The sequence below is a fragment of the Eublepharis macularius genome, chromosome 4 (assembly GCF_028583425.1).
Source record: "Eublepharis macularius isolate TG4126 chromosome 4, MPM_Emac_v1.0, whole genome shotgun sequence".
In the NCBI taxonomy this organism is placed as follows: domain Eukaryota; kingdom Metazoa; phylum Chordata; class Lepidosauria; order Squamata; family Eublepharidae; genus Eublepharis; species Eublepharis macularius.
The window spans coordinates 30,231,810-30,250,724 of record NC_072793.1 but is presented as its reverse complement, the minus strand read 5'-3'; the positions used below and the strand labels follow the sequence as shown (position 1 = coordinate 30,250,724).

The 18,915-nt window shown below is 41.2% G+C and overlaps 1 protein-coding gene across 3 annotated transcripts in view; it reads left to right on the top strand.

Annotated features, from left to right (window-relative positions):
• Positions 1–1,073: 1,073 nt before the first annotated feature.
• MYCBPAP (MYCBP associated protein) overlaps positions 1,074–18,915 on the top strand; it is a 32,439-nt gene continuing 14,597 nt past the window's right edge. For all 3 annotated transcript variants that reach the window (XM_054977653.1, XM_054977654.1, XM_054977655.1), the window contains exons 1-11: positions 1,074–1,177; positions 6,124–6,251; positions 7,314–7,473; positions 7,622–7,728; positions 9,843–10,023; positions 10,535–10,650; positions 13,001–13,151; positions 14,157–14,272; positions 14,456–14,568; positions 16,521–16,626; positions 16,897–17,086. In XM_054977653.1, coding sequence (XP_054833628.1) covers positions 1,126–1,177; positions 6,124–6,251; positions 7,314–7,473; positions 7,622–7,728; positions 9,843–10,023; positions 10,535–10,650; positions 13,001–13,151; positions 14,157–14,272; positions 14,456–14,568; positions 16,521–16,626; positions 16,897–17,086 — 1,420 coding nt within the window. In that variant the 5' untranslated portion in view covers positions 1,074–1,125. The remainder of the gene's footprint in view (positions 1,178–6,123; positions 6,252–7,313; positions 7,474–7,621; positions 7,729–9,842; positions 10,024–10,534; positions 10,651–13,000; positions 13,152–14,156; positions 14,273–14,455; positions 14,569–16,520; positions 16,627–16,896; positions 17,087–18,915) is intronic.

Genomic DNA, 18,915 nt, shown 5'->3' with positions numbered 1-18,915 from the left:
AAATCCCACCAGAATCATTGGGGTTCAAGTTAGTTGCAGCTATCTTGTTCCATTGATTTCAGTGCAACTGACAGTCCTACCCTATGTGGAAGTAAGCGTGCCCAAATCATGGATGTAAACGAATTGAGCTGTAACTTTCGCTTGTGTTTATTAATCAGCTTAAATCCAACATCCTTGATTATCAGTTAGGGATGAAATCAATGTATATCTGTTTATATACAGTGGTGTCCAAAACCCAGTGCTTCTCGAAAATCGCCATCCTTAAACAATTTAACCCAAGGGTTAAATATTCCTTGCAGTTTTAGAGCTGGGCGGCACTCACTTCTTTTTGTAAGTCGCTGGAAAAGATACGGAGATAACGTCGGTCGCGCCGCGCAAGTATGCCCACCACAACTGAATACTGCACAGAGCAAGACTGTGTGCTCAAACTCAATTTTCATTCTAAGAAAAAAATACGAAAAAAATGCAGGCAAGGAAGTATCACTTCCTATCGGTAGCGCTCAGAGTCTGAATGAGATGGAACACATTACAGCAGGTGCCATCACCGATTTTTCCTATCTTTGAATTAAAAGCACCTCAATAATGCAAGTGCGAAAGCCTGTGTACAAGATTTACCATAATCCACAATCCATAGTCTCACCGCCCGATCCTATACACGTTTACCCGAACGCCAGTCGCACCCAATTCCTTGGGAATGCCTTCATTTGCTTACTATTTAGTAAGCGTGCAATGCCTGCAACATTAAAAACACAACTGTTTTTATAGGAGGTTTTAAAGAAAACAAGGAACTTTTTAAAAGTCCAGTTATAAATTGGCTAAATCCAAGTTTAAGTACAAGAACGACCACCCCTGAACTCATCGCGTGCATCAATAATTTGCACATGCGTTCTGGAATAATAGCTTTTCTACGAACTGGTGTTATGAAGACCGCTATAGGGGCGCGGCTTATACACGCCAGCCTGATTGGTTTTCAGGTCGCTGTGGGAGGGCCGCGAGGCGGGGCTAATAGAGAAGAGGGGTTGCCGTGGAGACGAGTACGCTGCCCCCTTCGTTCTTCGGCGGGTCTCCCGGGGGCCGTAACAACGAGTCCGTCGGGCGGCTTGGGCCGCTCTCCGCTCGTGGATCATGATGAACAAGGCGGGGAAGAAGGATACCCGCAACAGTAAAACTCCTCCCGGTAGGGACGGAAAGATCTCGGAGAGGCCTTGGGGCGGGGAGGGGCTGCAGTGAAAAGCAGGCACCTGGGCACCCATCTCGGAGGGAGATCAAGATGGGTGACCCTGTCTGTAGCAGCAGAAAGGAGCAAGAGTCCAGTAGCACCTATAAGGCTAACAGCATTTGTGGCAGGTGATGAGCTTTCGTGATCCACAGCTCCCTTCTTTAGACACCGCTGTATCTGGACTCTTGCTCTTTTCATCTTGGAGGGAAGGCAGAGCTTATCTTTTCCTTACAAAAGAGTCAACCGCGATAGCTGTCTAGCGGTCCGGAATAAATGCACTCTGCACATGCTCCCGGGAGACTGCCTTCTTTATGGCTTCTCCTTTGTATGGCTAAGTCCCTGCATTTTTTTTGGTATAGATTTTTTTTATTTAAAAAGATACAACAATAAAAAGTGCATAAAAAATTAAACAAGCACCAGATTTGAAGTTAGATTAAACTAATAGAAAGATACAATCAGAATTTATAGTAACAAAACTTAATTGTGTAATAGCTGTCCTTCCCTCTCCTTGGTTACTTATACAAACTTTAATATCAACTGTTTTGGTTAATCATTTCCCTGTGTTTTATCTTCTTATCTTTGTACTGAGTCACCTTAAATAATTAATTTCCTTAATTAGTATTAGTTTTGGCCTAAGTAGTCAAAGGAAGCCTTCAATTTGTCCCAAAATTCAGCTATTAGTCTGTTATTTACATAAATAGTTAATTTAGTCATTGATGCAAATTCATAGATCTTCTCTATCCACTCTGACATCTCTGCATTTCAAACAGGTCCCAGGGCTGAGTAAGCCCTGAGCCCATGGGGAGAGGGGGCACGAGGCAGGCACAATTTCAGGCTCAGCCAGTCTCAGACTCACGAAATGGAGGCTGGACACAGGAGAGCTGGACACAGGAGAGCTGCAAAGGCTCTCTGCGAACAAGGGGGAGTTCAAAAGAGCAAGAGTCCAGTAGCACCTATAAGACTAACAAAATTTATGGTAGGTTCTGAGCTTTCATGAGCCACAGCTCACTTCTTCAGATATGGGGGAGTCCAGGAATTATTCCACTACATGGAAACTTTAGGCACAGCGACAGCGCGGGTGCTGAAGCCCTTGACCACAGGGAGTGTCAAAGCAAATGAGCGTCTCAGTTGGCAGCAGTTTCAGGAGAGACTAAAGAAAGTGTTATTTCACACAGTGCATAATTAGTGCGTAGAATTCGCTGCCACCAGATGTTGGAGATAAAATAGGGAAGGCTGTCCCGAGCTCCTTGGAGTAGGATAAATCTTAGGAGACAACTAGATAAATTCACAGAGCACAGGTCTATCAATGGTAATGGACTCTGATGGCTAAAGAGAGCCTGTAAAATGGATGCTACCAGAGCCATACAATGGAGGGAATTTCACACCAAGTTTGTGAGCATCTCACAGTCCTCTGACTGGCCATTGTTTTCTGTGTGTTTTCATCTGCATATCTTTTGGATTGGGTAGCTGTTGCTGTATGTGAGATCTATTTGAATCCATCTTTCCCCCCAAAGATTAATGTTAAACACATTAATCTTTGGGGGGAAAGATGGATTCAAATAAAGGATTTCTACATTCTAAAACCACATTTTTGAGAAATTAGGAAAATACATTAGGAAAGAGAAACATATTTCTACATATTTAATATTTAGAGATATTTACCATGGTCTTTTGCTAATAGAATAGTATTCACGGCAGCTTATGGCAAAGTCGGAAGCAGCTTGATAGCACAAAAAACACATATAGCAAAGTTAAAAACAAAATATCACACTAAAATTTTAAAAATCATGAAGACAGAAGTAAAAAAGCATGAAGGGATTAGGAGCTGCAATAAATCCATACGAATCGAAACAATAGAATCAAGAACATCCAGGCCGGTCATCAAAATCTAAAGCAGCAAAATTAAGTCAAGAGATAAAAACAACAAGGCTGCACATTTTAAAGAGACATCTACAGGCTGCATTTGAGTTTCACCTGTCACCAAAAAATCTCCAGAGAAGTATAAGTCACAGGTGTCTAGAAAATCAAGAGGGAGGGAGGAAGCAAGATGGCTTCCTATGCAGAGAATTCCAAAGTGTGGTAGTAACTCCTAAGAAAGCTCTGTCACGTGTGCTCACCAGTTTCTTCCATGTAGGCATGTAGAGAAAGGCTGTGACAATTAATAATAAATTATGGGCAGACCCCTCCCCCCCCGGGGTACCTAAAATATTTTGATCGCAACAGCCATTTGGGCTTTAAAGATCAATACTAACAATCAGAGTATTTAAAACACACTCATACAAAATATTTTAAAGAATTAAATAAAACCTAATATAAAGATATAAAAATATAAACATGTAAAAACAAACAGAGGAAGGGTAATAAGAGTAAGTGAGAGAATCCCCCCCCCCAAACACCAAAATGGTCTTCACCTGCTGGTGGAAGACAACAGTAAAGGGAGACAGATGAATCATGCTTGGGAGGCAGTTCCAGAGTCACCATAAGCAATAAGGCCCTTTCTCAGGCAGCTTGGACCATGGATATAAAACTGGAGGAATACAACCTCCATGCTAGGTTCTAGCTAATATCTTTGCTGTTTCAGAAAATGGAATTTCCATAGAAAATGTAGAGTTTTTAAAAAATTTTATTTGAAAGTAAAGAAAAACAATAAACAACAAAAACAATAAACAATGGATAAAATAATGTAAACAAGGTCAGGGGTCATTTTGTAGAAAAAGAACTGCAGGAACTCATTAGCATAACTCATTAGCATAACTGATTTGCATATGCCACACACCCCTGGCATCACCTATCCTGGCTATTTTGAATCCAATCCTGGCCATTCAGGGCTGAAATTGGGCCCAAAATGGCAAAAAGGGGCTGAAAATGGCTGAAAAGGGGCCCCAAATGGTCAGGATTGGGCCGCTGCTGAGCGGGAGAGTGATCCACCATCCTTCAGAGGCCTGATCCTGGCTGTTTTGGGACTAATCCTGGCTGTTTGGGGCCTGAACCTGGCCATTTCGGGCCCAAATTGGGCCATTTCGGCCTCAATCCAGGCTGAAACAGGCCCAAAATGGCCAACAATTAGGTGAGTGGGGCCACCTGACATGTGACCTCTTTGGAGAACTGCCGGAACTGTGTTTCTGCACATTCCCCCTCAAAATGAGCCCTGAACATATAACAATACACAAAACCAATAAAAACAGCCTATTATACTACAAAACTATTTCACCTCTCCGTTCTCTTACTTACACTCTGTATTTATAGTCAAAGTTTTAAAATGTTAATTTTATAGTTGGTCTACTTTAATAATAGCTATTCTTAGCTTTTTCTTAAATTTCAGCTATGTAGTCAAAAAAGTCTTTCCATTTTTTCTAAAATTCTAAGATTGGTCTATTATAAATATAAGAAGTTAATTTGGCCATAGATGCGTATTCATATAATTTGCTCATCCACTCGGTCACATCTGTGCAAGATTCTGTCTTCCATTTTGCTGCATATACTACTCTTGCTGTCCTTACCATATATTTAAAAAGTTCACTGTGTTTTTTTATATTACTAGGTAAAATATTTAATAACATATTTTTGGGATTCAGCTCAAAGCAAAACTTTAGTATCTGTTGCATCTCTTCATGTATTTTTGTCCAATATTTTCTTGCCTTCTAACATGTCCATCACATATGATAGAATGTTGCATCTATATCTAAGGGTAATAAACCATCTAAAAACGTTTTATACCAATTTTCTCTTAACATTTGACAACCTGTAAATTTAATTTCTTTGGTCCATGAATTTCCCATTAACTCATGGAAATATTTTTCCTAAGTTTTGCATCCACTTTATCATACAGTTTTTGACTTTTTCCGATTCTGTGGCATATTGCAGTAGAATTTTCTATATTTTTCCCAAGAGATGTTTTGACTCTCCACTAATTAGTTGTTCAAACATTCTTTTCTCTCTTAATTGGCTGCCTGCTTTGGATAGTTGTTCTTTGAGTTTTGATACTAATTGATAATACATCAACTATGAAATATTTTTTCCTTGTGATTCAGTTTCTTGCCATGTTTTTATGTTTCCTTGCTTATCAATCATATATTCATAATTCACTTGATCTGTTTTATTTCTTATAGTAACATCGTAATAGGTATCTATTGGTGATGTCAATGGTGCTGGTTGACTTAACCTGTTTCTATATTGGAACCATAATATTAGTAGTCCATCCCTCAAAATATGGGTGCCATTTTGCTTTTGAAAGTTTTTAATATTTATTAATCCATAAGTAGTTGTGAATTCTTCCTTGGTATCTATTGTCTCCAACTTTATATGTCTTCTGTTCGATTTATAATCTAGTCTGATATCCAAACTAGGGCAGCCGCTTGACAGTACAGTTTGATATTTGGTACCATCAGCCCACCTTTATTTTTTTCATCTTGTAATATTTTAAATTTTATTCTTGGTTTCTTCCCACTCCATACAAAGTTATTTATCCTTTTTTGGCACTTCTTTAAAATCTTTTCATCTATATGAATTGGCAACATTTGAAATAAAAAGTTCTATTTTGGTAGTATATTCATTTAAACAGCAGAGATTGTCCCCAGCCATAAGATATTTAATTTTTCCCATCTTAGCAGAAATTCAATAATGCTTGTCCAAACTTTTTGATAGTTATCTTTATATACATAATCTTTTTGTCCCATTACATTTATCCCTAAATATTTAACTGGTTTTCTGGTGAGGACACAATTGGTAATTTTTTTATCTCCTTTTGTTCCTCTGATTGTTGATGATAACATTATTTTAGTCTTCATATTGTTCAATTTGTATCCAGAATATAGCCCAAATCTTAATATTTCTTCCATTACATATTTCAAAGCAACATCTGGTGAAAATCTAGTGTTTTATTTATTTCAGTGCCTTTATTTCAGATAGGAAAAGAGCTAAAGCTTTCGAGCAGCCTTCCTCACCGGTTCCAGAAGAGCCAGAGCCTGTGAGCTGCGTCCTGCAAGGAGATGAAATCCAAGCTCTAGCAATCAAGTTGGAAGACCTTAAAAAAGTGGGTATAAAACATTGACTTCCTTTCCCACCACAAGGTTACCATCCTTATTTGAGCTTTTCCTCCCATAATACTTTCTTTTTATCACTTACATGTATGAAATGGGTGTAATGGATTATCCTTTATTATTTCAGACAGCTAATTTACAAGGGAATTCTACTATATAAAAGGCTAAGCATATTCAAGACAACTCACTTCCTACCCTGGTTAGCCTCCAGAGGACGCTGCAGTGGCGGGAAGCCCAGATGAGGCAGCCAGACCGCCAGAGAGCTTGCCACGGCGGGAAGCCCAGGCCGAAACCAGATACGGAGCAGGCAGCAATGCCTGCTCCTCACCTTCACCCAGCTGGGATCCAGAGTGGAGCAGGTGGCAATGCCCACCCCTCGCCTTAACACAGCTGGGATCAGGAGTGGAGCAGGTGGCAATGCCCGGCCCCCTTCACCCAGCTGGGATAAGGAGCAGAGCAGGTGGAATGCCCACCTGCTGCTTTCACCCAGCTGAGATCAGGCATGGAGCAGGTGGCACTGCCCACCCACCCTTTACCTAGCTGGGATCAGGCACGGAGCAGGGGGCAATACCTGCCCCCTCTGCCTTCACCCAGCTGGGATCAGGCACAAATCAGAGCAAAAGGCAATGCCGGCCCCTTCTTCACCCAGCCAGGATCAGGCATGGAGCAGGCAGCAGTGCCCACCCCTTCACCCATCCGTGATCAGGAGTGGAGCAGGTGACAGTGCCTGCCTCCCCTTCACCCAGCCGGGATCAGATGCAGAGCAGAAGGCAATGCCCGCCTCCCTTCACTCGGCTGGGATCAGGCACTGAGGAGGTGGCCATGCCTGCCCCCACCCCCACCTTCATCCAACTGGGATCAGTGACGGAGGAGGGAATGCCTGCCCTCCTGCCCTCCCCTTTCTAGAGCCCGTTGTATTTTCCCCCACAATGGGCTTTGTTGCTAGTGCATGTATATTTGGAAGGGACACAATTTGCTTTAACAGGATAATGAGAATAGTAAAAGTTGAGCCATTCCGTATGTGACCTTACTGGGGCTGTATTCTGTTTTGGTAGCTCCATGCTGAACGACCTGCTGAAGAAGAAGAGAAACCTTCCGTAACCAAGACATTCCTTGTTCGTAAATCCAAGCCCCAAACAACTGGGAAGAAAAGATATTTCCTGGTTGCTTATCCAGCCGGCACAGATGAAACCGGGAAAACACTGCGTTATTCTGGTATGGTTATCTCCACTTTGTGCTGTTCATAATATAATTTTGGTATTCCAGAATGATCTGTGCTATAGAAGTATTTTGTTTTTTTCGTTTTTAAGTCTTTGAGTGGACTCTGTGACTTAAAAGACATATGTGGTATATTTTGTTGCAGGTATAGAAGGACCGGTAGTTGATAACAATGGACACATCCTGTCCCACAGCATCTTAGGAACTCTCCAGGAATTCAAGAAAGAAGCCTTAGCAAGAGGACACACTTATGTTGGTTTCAACTGCTGTCTAGTGTTATTTTAAAGGCAAAGTTAGTGAAATGAGTCAAATAAGCAATGCCGTTAGTACTATATCAGATTACCTAGTCACTGTACCCTTACCCAACCCACCTATGATCCTTTCCATTATCCAGATGCAGTTATGAGAATGGTAGTACAACTTACCCCTTTGTTAGGGGATGCCCACTTCTCTATGACATGTCTTCACATTGTGTTTTTGATTATATTGCTGTCCCTTATCACCCATACACTGTTCTAGGTTAGCTGTCCATAGGCATTCTCGTCTCTTTGTATGCTGGCCATAGGCACTCTGAAGGCTGGTATTTTTAAAGAAAAAATATGCTAGATAATAAGTGTTTTGAGTAATAGTGGAAATTTATTCCTCTCACCAGCAAGAGGATGTACCTCACTCATTGAATTGGGGGGGGGGGGGGGGGTTGAGATAGAAAGGAGAAGGAATCTTGTACCTTTCTGGTGGTGCACAGAAAAGTTCCATTTGAATCCTGCAAATGATGTGGTGGCGCACCTCTCCTCCATTAAATTTACCACACGGGGAGGAGCAGTAATATGCTACTCGAATCCCAAAGGCATTCTCCATTGCCTAGGTTGTGCTGGAAAGAGACATGCTGCAGAGCTCCCATGTTATAAAGGTAACATCAACCGTAGTCTGGCTCTTTTCAGTACTTCTTGGATAATGTGAGATGTCATTGGCCATGTGGGAGGAATCCATGCTGTCGATCCTTCCCCATGCCAATGTTGTTCCACTTTCTGGGATGATAGTACTATTGTGGGGAGAAGCCACATTAGACTTCTCTCATATGATGCCATACTGCTGATGTTATTATGGAAAGAAACTGTTGTCACATGACAGCAGTAACATAAGAACGGGACTCTCTTTTTATATGAGGCACAACTGTGGAGTGCTTGAGGACGGGAGACAATGTATGATGTTTGCCAGACATCATAAGGGTGTTGTAGGAAATTCAGCATCTTTCGATGAAGTACTTCCTTTGACAAAAAGAACAAAAGTTCTGATTAGTGACAAAGCCTGGAATAGAGCAAGTGTTCCTAGTGCTTCCAGGGACATATCATGTGATCAGTGGCAAGAGCCATAAAGCCAGCTGTTACAACCCCTTCTTTCTCTTGGGTAGATTTTGCCTTTAATCTTTCCCTTACACCCTCTGGGTAGATTGCTGCCACCAGGAATATTATATTCCAAGGTATTTTATTTAAATTTCCCCTTTAGTAACGTGTCCAAGCGTCAGGCTCCTTCGTGGTTCTATGTGGCCCTGAGGATAGGAACGGGATATAGCAATGACAGATACTCTGGGATATAACAAAAACAAAGTAAACTTTTTTTTCAAGAAGCGTATCGGTTTCATAAGAGTAGTTCTCAATTCTTAAAGTTACTTCACTTAAACTCATTCACACAGGTCTCTTCTAAGGCTTCACACACAGTTTGCCTGCTTTTCCCTGATTAAGTGTTCTTTCACAAACATACTCAGAGTTCAGGTTTCCACGCCGGTTATATTTCTCTCAGTAATACTTAAACATGCTCAGGCAGCACACAGCTAGCCTCTCTTTTCCTCACTCAATATTTTTCACAGAAATGCTTAAAACTGCTCAGGCAGCACACAGCTAGCCTGCTTTCTCCTGACTGAATTTTTCCCCCCACTCAGTCTAAAACTGCATTCCTTCTTCCCACACTCTCAGGGCCAAGCTACAAGTGACGAATGACTCAGGTTGGACACTTGTCAGCTTCCCTCAAGTTTTGATGGGAAATGTAGGCATCCTGGTCTTGTAGTTTGGCTCTCCGACTGCTGTCCAATGGACTTTTCAACTGTCATTTGTCCAACATTCCGCCAAGCTGCCTACATTTCCCATCAAAACTTGAGGGAAGCTGACAAGTGTCCAACCTGTGCCTTTCGTCACTTGTGGTTCTGCTCTCAGTCATCAACCAATCATATCACTCACTCATCCCTCTCTTTCACCCCCACTCTTCACCTATATCACACCAAGCATTTAAAGACACATGCACACATTTACTTAAAATCATTACACCAGCTCCTAAAGTAGATTTTAACCCACTTGTATATTCATTTTCAGGTCGCAGCAATGATTCCTGACTCACAACCATCATCTAGCACAGTGCCGGCTTGGTGGAGGCACAGAGAAAAACATGAGGAAAAAGAGAAAACCACTCCAGCCCCTTCATCACAGCACATGGCGCTTCAGAACTGGCGTCGGAACATGGCACTGAGGAAGAAGCAGCAGGAAAGGCTATGTGGTGAATAAAAATGGGCAGGGCCTAGGCAAAGATGGGCCCGACATAAAACCCTAGAGCAAGCATCATTTGGATATTTCCCAATATACTTTTTAAAGTCAGTCTTTGAGACAAGTTAGGGAATGCAGTACAGAGCTCACAGTGTTTTCTGCATTTCTGGCTAGAGGGGAAATTTCAGGCAAGTTTGAAGGATGGAACAGATGGCGTTTAAAAGATGAGTGATAGATGTTCAAGACTGATTTTATGGGCAAGACATATATTAATTTATGTTATTTATAGTCTGCCTTTCTCACTGAGACTCAAGGTGGATTACACAGTGTAATTCAATACAACCAACAGCTGGGGCGTTCCGTAAACAATACTAGTGGTATAGATTGCAGAAATTTGAAAGCAAGCAAAAATCTCATACACGGCTGAAACGACGTTGAACAAAACATAGGCAATTTGACATAACATAATTAACAGCAGTAATAGACAGTAATGTTATTTTGGATTTTTTTTTGCTCGTTTTTAGAAAAACTTCAAAAATCAGAAAGTGAACTGCTGATGAACTTTTCAGAGAATTACAGGCAAATCCAGGAGGAGCGTACTTTAATCGACCGCTGTCTCCCTGCTCTTTACCCTGGAAAGGTAACATTGGCTCAGAGCCCTGTTTCTCTCTACCTATTTGTGGTGGTGGAAAGTGCCGTCAAGTCATAGCTGACTCGTGGAGGCCTCTGGTGCGGTTTTCAAGGCAAGAGATTAACAAAGGTGGTTTGCCGTTGCCTGCCTCTGCAACTCTGGTCTTCTTTGGAGGTCTCCATTCAGTTACTAATCTAGCCTGCTTAGCTTCCAAGATCTCATGGGCTATATTCAGGTAAGGGCATCTACCTAATAATTTCTGTCCCACCCTTTGTCCAGGGAGCTCAGGACAGTGTATAGGGTCTTTCGGATCCTCTGGTTCTTTTAGGGTTATTTTTTATGAAACTTCAGAGAAATTCCATGTCTGTGTCATTGAGAAGTCTACACACAGCTGTATCACTGCCAAGAGAGCCAGTGAGGAGAAGCGGTTAGAGTATTGGACTAGGATTTGACAGACCCTGGATCCATGGAAGCTTGCTGAGTGACCTTGGGCCAGTCACACACTCTCAGACTAACCTACCTCTCAGGGTTGTTGTGTGGATAAAATGGAGGAGAAGGATGTAAGCTGCTTTGGCTCTCCATTGGGGAGATAGGTGGGGAGTAAATGAGGTTAATAAAAGAGTAAATAAATAATAAGATTCTCATTAAGCGAAACCATAGAAATTGGTCAGCCGTAGTTGAAATATGCTAACAATTGCACTATTACAAACAATGTTATATGTCTGAGTGCAAATGAATCGCAGTGTGTTGAATGACAAATATTTTAATCATGTCCAGTAAGCAGAAATGTACTACAAAAGTGTATTCAAGAAATATTTATCATTGTTGAATCCGTGCCAACAGCTGCTGTGCTCCTGGTGCTTAGGATCTAACCCAATTCCTTCAGTACAACGTATCTGACTAGAGGGTCATTGGTTCAGTGTTAAGAGATTACAGATGTATGCATTCTACTGTGGTTTGGGGAAAATACTCAACACTTACTAATGAATTTGTTTATTTTTTAAAATTCTGATTTAAATTTACAAAAATAGGAGGTGTTATTTTTATTCAAAGAAAATTAGCAATTTCGTATTCATCCCGATGGAAATGTGTACATTGGAACGTCCATGCTCAGAACAACTAGATTGAGGTGTGTCTTTCAACAGTAATTGTCTCTTAAAACTCCCTCATCCGCAAAACAGGAAGACTGCAGCTAGGTAGATAATATTCTTACTTTACACATGCTATATTTTATATAATATATCAAACAGCAAATAATATTGCTCAACAGTAGTTAAGCTGCATTTGGTGAACCAGTCTAAGTTGTTAAAAGGCATCTCTAGCTACCTTTGCCACTTTACATAGGGATATTGATAAACCCAGAAGTACTCCAGACGGGCAGTACTATGCTATCTGGAATACTTACCATTCTCAGTGGGGCAAAGAGGGTAGAATTTATTTGTTTATTTTATGAATTCATCTAATGTCTTTCTTTTTTTAAAAGTCCCCAAGATGACGAGCAGTACGTGTGAAATACAGAATAATACATATTAGGTGTTTGGCTGGTGCCTTAGAGACTCACAGTTTATTCCAGCATAAAGTTTTGTGAGTTAGAACTCACTTCATCAGATACATGAAGGATGCATCCATTATTTGTATTAACAACAGTAAGACTGGGAGTGGGATGGAAGGAAGAGACAGCCAGAGGCTTGTCTAAAATAAGATCCGATCAAGAGTAGCATGTTTCCCATAAGGTCTTAGCAAAGACTTTGGATTTCTCACCCACTGTAGCTACTAATATGTTGCATCTCCCAACATTTTCTGTAGTTAATTTATTCAACTGTTTAATCCTGCAGTTTCCAAGACTAGATTTTATGGTAGTAGGAGCCCCGTGGCGCAGAGTGCTAAGCTGAGTTCTGCAGCCCAAGCTCTGCTCACAACCTGTGTTCGATCCTGGTGGAAACCGGGTTCAAGTAGCTGGCTCAAGGTTAACTCAGCCTTCCATCCTTCCGAGGTTGGTAAAATGAGAACCCAGTTTCCTGGGGATAAAGTAGATGACTGGGGAAGGCAATGGCAAACCACCCTGTAACAAAAAGTCTGCCAAGTAAATGTCGTGATGCGATGTCCTCCCATGGGTCAGTAATGACTCAGTGTTTGCACCTTTTACCTAATCCTGCCATTCCCAAGACTAGATTTTATGGTACTTTTGCTTTGGCTAACAATAATTAGGCATGGCCCTCTTCCACTCTTTTTTGATTGGATCTTGTTTTAAGCCAGCCTCTCCTTGTAACAATGCTTTTGCACCCACTGCACCTTTCTGTTGCTAATATAAATTCATCAGCCTTATGGATTTATGAGCTTTGTTTTTTGTGTGTGTTAGGGCCAGCATGCAGGGAATGAATTCTGGAGCCAGCCTGTGTGGATTGGTGATGAACTCACGGGTCTGATGGTGACACTAGGCCGGAGTGAACGTGGCTTACCAGAACCAGTGACTCACATTGGGAAACCACGCAGCATCTGGAAGGAGATGGGTGAGGCATCACAAGCATAAGGCATTCTGTAAAGGGCTGTGAGGAGGAAGTCGCGCAGGTGAAATCATCCCTTGCTAGTTGCTCCAAAGATGTTTGTCTAATCAGAATCCGTTTGGGCAGTGGCAAAACATCAAAGTACTGCACCATTCACTGTTAGGGACTAGATCAATGAATATAATGTAAACACATTGTAGATATGGAAGATTCCAGTACACCAGTTAGGTGTATAAGGGCAGAATCCTTCATACCCAACCATTTACCAACAGGTTTAAAGCAAGCACATAGTGTGCTAAAAGCAGAATGGCGCAAGGAAGATCACATGAAAAGGGTCTGCAGGAGAACACCAAATTAAATTCAAGCAGTTGTATCCAAGGAACCTCAGACGGATCTCCATTCACAGAACAGAACTCGTGTCTCCCCAAATGCTGCCTCGGCAGTTCAAGGGACCTTCAGTAATGGCCCTGGGTAGTGGGCAGTGTCTGCAGTGGGAGGGAGGAATCAGTGAAAACGCAGGGGAGGGGGAACTTCCAGGCCAGGCTCTTAAGGCACCATCATCTGTATTTTGGGGAGAATGCTTTTCTGACTTCAGTGGGTGTATCAGGTTGAACTCATGAGGAAAAAGTGCAAACCACTGAAGGCACGTAACTGAAAATATAAACGCAGTAATGAATCAACCTTCTGTTTTTTATATTTTCTGTTGAATGCCTTTCAGTTTTTGCTCCTTCTTTCCAGAATGCCATGGAGGCAACCTTGCACTAGCCACACCCTGTACCCACTGAAGGCCGCTGGGCATTCTATCCAGGATGCAGACAACAGGGCCTTAAGACCCTGGCCTGCAAGCTCCCTTTTTTCTCTTTCTCTCTTTTGTTCTGTTTTTGAGCATCCGGCCTGCTGAAGAGTTGTGGATAATTTGAAACCTTGGACACGGTATTTTGCTGCCAATTAAGCACAAGTTATTGGGCACTGGTATATAAATACGTAGATCACATTCGGCTATTCCCACAGGTACCAGACCTCCAAAACTCCTTCCTTTCCATCGCACTTGGGACAAGAGCCTCTTTCTAATGAAGCGGCGAAAGGAGTTAAAAGAGATCTTAGAAGAGCTGGATTTTTATCACCCGGTATGTTGATATTCTCCTCCTTGTACAAGTCTGTTTAGGCCAGAGTTTAATTTAATTTATAGCTTCCTGCCTCAAAAGAAACTGCAAAATAAATTATATTAATGTATTCTGATTTTTATTATGGCAAGGAAAACTAACAAAAACACCATCCTTTCCCCCTCTACCCCTGTCCCCCTTATCAAGGACCTGGATGGCCTGGAAATTGTAAGTAGAAATCAACCTTTCATCAATGTATCAGCACAGAGTTTTGCAGCCTCTGATGACATTAAAGAATCTGAGGAACAAAGAGAAACCCAGTAAGTGATGTTCAGGGTAAAAGAAACGGCACCAAATGAGACATAAAAGAAACACAGTTTCCAACCCCGTGTAAAATATTCTTTGGAATAGTCAATGATAGCCAGCCTACAGAACAAATGGATTTGCTATTGGCAGCTCCATTGACTTCTGCCTTATTTGCTTTCTGTGCCACCAGAATAAGAGCATTCAATCTGTAAGTTCCCATCTGCAGGCTGGAATGGCTCAGCTCAAACACTGATTTACCACCTCAGTGAAAACTAGACCTTGGGTGTAGGCTTTGTCCTCTTGCTCCGTCTCTTGAATCCTCTTCTTTCTCGTCTTTGATTGCATCTTTTACATACTTCTGTATCTGGTGGAAGTTTTTACATGTGCACTAGAACTGGCATGCAGTGACTCTATCCAAGAAAACTTCAGTTTAATCCTACAACAGATTTCCTTGCACACTGCAGTTCTTGCCCCAGTAGAAGCGCTCAAACGACTAACTCCTCCCCATCTGCTTGCGCTGAGTGAAATCCCCATCTTTTCCATGTGCCCGCATGTAGTGCAAGGTATTTCCTTCAACACAATTTCAAAAAAATAAAACTATGTGGAGTATATGTACATTCCATTGCTCCTTATAAAAATTATATTGAAGAACTAAATGTTGTAGCTGCCCTTGTGCTATTGTTTGCACAAGCCAAACTGTGCTAAGAACATTTTCCTTTCTGCTCAGACATCGCTGGATCTAACCTAGTATGTTTTCTGTTGGTTGGTTCTTGAGATATAAAAGAACTATTCAGCGACAAACATGGGCTAAAGCCTGTCATTTACTTTCAAGTAGATTCATATTTTTTTCTTAAGAAGTTATGATTTTTATAGCTTGTGCGCTCAGGCACGCACCCAGCCAGATACCAGGCTGTATTGTCATGCTAACAAAGCTTTGCCTTATTAACCCGCTAGAAAGATGTTACCTACTTTATCATATTTAATTTAACCTCTAGCTTGTTATTAAGATTTCCCCCTTCCTTTCTATACCCTTTAAGTGTGTTCTGTTAATATATGTGTGTGTGTGTTATGTGCTGTCAAGTCGCCTCTGACCTGTGGTGAACCTATGAAGGAAAGACCTCCAAAACGTCCTGTCATTAACAGACTTGCTCAGATCCTGCAAACTGGAGGACATGGCTTCTTTTATTGAGTCAAGCCATCTAGTTTTAGGTCTTCATCTTTTCCTACTGCTTTCTACTTTTCCTGGCATTATTGACTTTTCTTCTCATGATGTGACCAAAGTAAGATAGCCTCCGTTTTGTCATTTTAGCTTCTCGGGAGAATTCAGGCTTGATTTGATCTAGTACCCACTTATTTGTCTTTTTGGCTGTCCATGGTCTCTGCAAAACTCTCCTCCAGCACCTCATTTCAAATGAATCAATTTTCTTCCTGTCAGCTTTCTTCACTATCCAACTTTCACATCCATACATAGTAATGGGGAATACCATAGTTTGGATTATCTTGATCTTGGTCCCCAGAGAGACATCTTTATCTTTAGGGATCTTCTCTAGCTCCCTCACAGCTCCTCTTCCAGGTCTCAATCTTCTGATTTCTTCATTGATTTCTTCTGATTTCTTCACTGCAGTCTCCCTTTTGGTTGATGATTGAGCCAAGGAATAGAAAATCTTGTACAATTTCAGTTTCCTCATTGTCCACTTCAAAATTGTGAAATTTCTCAGTAGTCATTTTGTCTTCTTGATGTTCAGCTGTAATACTGTTTTGGCACTTTCTCCTTTAAACTTCATCAGTAGGTATTTCAAGTCTTCACTACTTACTGCCAGTAATGTGGTGTCATCTGTATATCTCAAATTGTATATTTTTATACATATGTTCTTGAGATTTCATTTATCTTGATATTATTTCAGTTCCAAAAATTAAACAACAAGGTTAAAAAAAGTCATTCCTGATTTTTTATTTTGTTTGTTAGGGATCTATTAGAGGCATATCCAGATGTATTTCTAGAGCCAGTGTTGGGTCCATCTCTGATGTTCTGTGGACAACCAGCTCGCTGGATCGACAACTGTTCTTTTGAGGTAATCTGGATTTTTGTGCGTACCTCATGATGCAACAAAAAGTATCTCTCGGAGCATCAGGAGATTGTTTCTTTGCCTCTGTGAGCTATGAAGAACTCTATAAACAAATTTTCTGATACTTTAATGTTTTTAAAAATGTCATATTTGGGTCTTTGTTTGATAGAAGAGATGTAATTTAACTAGGGAATAACATTGACTTTGTGTCCTAGCCTAGGCTAAATCTGAGCATTGTAGGTCCAGTTTTGGTTTTGTTTCCTTTCATTCCAATAGGGTGAAATCGGCATTGCTGCACGGGTCACCTTTGAAATTTTGGTAGGTGAGAAAGCTGAATCATGGCTCACAGTGAGCAATGATGGCACAGCGGCCATCTGGTATGACTGGCGGAGGCAGTCTCCACCTTTAACCTTTCAGGAGAAGAAGGAGAAAAGGATGCCATATTTTTACTTTAACACCAGATCAGGTAGGTAACATATTTTTTTTAAAGATCTATGTGGATGACTTAATATAAATTCCCTTAGACACAGGAAGGAGAATCTCCATGAAGGAATGATCTGAAAATAATGGATACATATACTAGTATGTCAGTTTGGTTATTTTCATGCCCTACTACTGGCTATCAGATACTTTAGACAAGACTTTTCAAGGGAAGCTAGAGGAAAGGGGAATAGTTCTTTCTGTTTGCGTGTTGCAGTTCTGTTGTCAGGTGTCAGTGACAAAACAGTACTTGGTACAAATGCAAAATAATTATCAATAGTAGAGTCATTTGATGTGGTACGCCCAGCTGGTCAGAATTCAGACCTTTCGTGGCTATAAGTGTTGTGTCGAAGTTCAAATCAACTGTATGTGTCTTTCAAAAATCAGGTCCTCATTATGCGCTATTAAAGTGTTGCAACTGAAAGGAAGAGGATGACACATGAAAGGCATGAGCCATGATGTGTCTGATAAAGAACGAATAGCCAATCCCTGAAGATATGTGGAGCATCCTGGCAAACTACCACTTAGTGAAATGAAATCAATAATATATTCCTTTGGTTGTTCTGTCAGGGCCATTTCACACATTATGCTGTGACCAATATGTGTTTAGCACCATCTTTATTTGTTTGTTTGTTTAAAGGATTTGTATCTTGTGTAACTCTCAGCTCAAGGTTTCTGACTTGACTGACATGACTGAAAACAATTCTCTGTTAAAACAGCTGCTCAATATCATCAACAATAATAAATAAAACAGCTACATAAAATCTCCAGAACAAAGAATCGCTGCCAGCCAAAAACCATTAAAACATCAAAACATTAAACATTAAAAGCCAACAGCTCGCAGAGAAACCAACTAACACTCCACCCTCAATTATTCCCACTCTCAACTAACCAAACTCAACCGACAACTTTGGTGAACAAGATGGGTAGCCATGTTAAGTTTGTCTGTAGCAGTAGAAAAGAGCAAGAGTCCAGTAGCACCTATAAGACTTAACAAAATTTGTAGTAAGGTATGAGATTTCATAAGTCGCAGCTCACTTCTTCAGATACAAAGAACAAAACAGTTTTCATATACGATTCGAAAACTAGCCAGTCTGGGCACCAGATGAGCAGCCGTGAGGAAGGGGTTCTAAAGATCAAGTGGCACAGAAGAAAAGTCTGCGTCTCCACTGACCATCCAGCCACTTTACTTCTGAAGAGAGGGGCACTCAAAACAGGGCCTTTGCAGATCATCTTAACTGCCAGGCAGGTTCATATGGGAACAAATCATTCTTTGTACCCTGGCCTCAGACCAATTAGGGCTTTAAAGGTAATAATCAGCACTTTGCATTGTGCCCAGAAGAGAATAGACAGCCAGCGTATTGTGCCAGTCAGCAGTCTCGCTGCTGCATTTTACACCAATTAAAGCTTCCAAACAGTTTTCAAAGGCTGGCCCATGTCGAGCTCATTGAAGTAGTCCACTCTGGATGTGATCAGAGCGTGGACAACTAGCCAGGCCGTACTTGCGAAGAAAAGACTGCAGATGGTGCATCAGTTGAAGATGGGCAAAGGGCATTTGGTAATCTGTAGACAGATCTGGCCGTGGTGGTATCCTGTGTGTTTTTATCTTGTGTGTAGTTTTTATCTTGTGTGTGGTTTTTAATGGAGCGTTACACCGTTTTTATCTGCCAGTGACTTATTGCCGCTTTGTTAGCCACATAGAGTCAAAGGAAGTAAAGTGGGCTGTAAATATTTTAAATAAATAAATAAATGCCACATCTGGGTCTTCACCTGTAAAAACAGACCAAATCGTATCCAGAAGCGGCAAACTTGTGC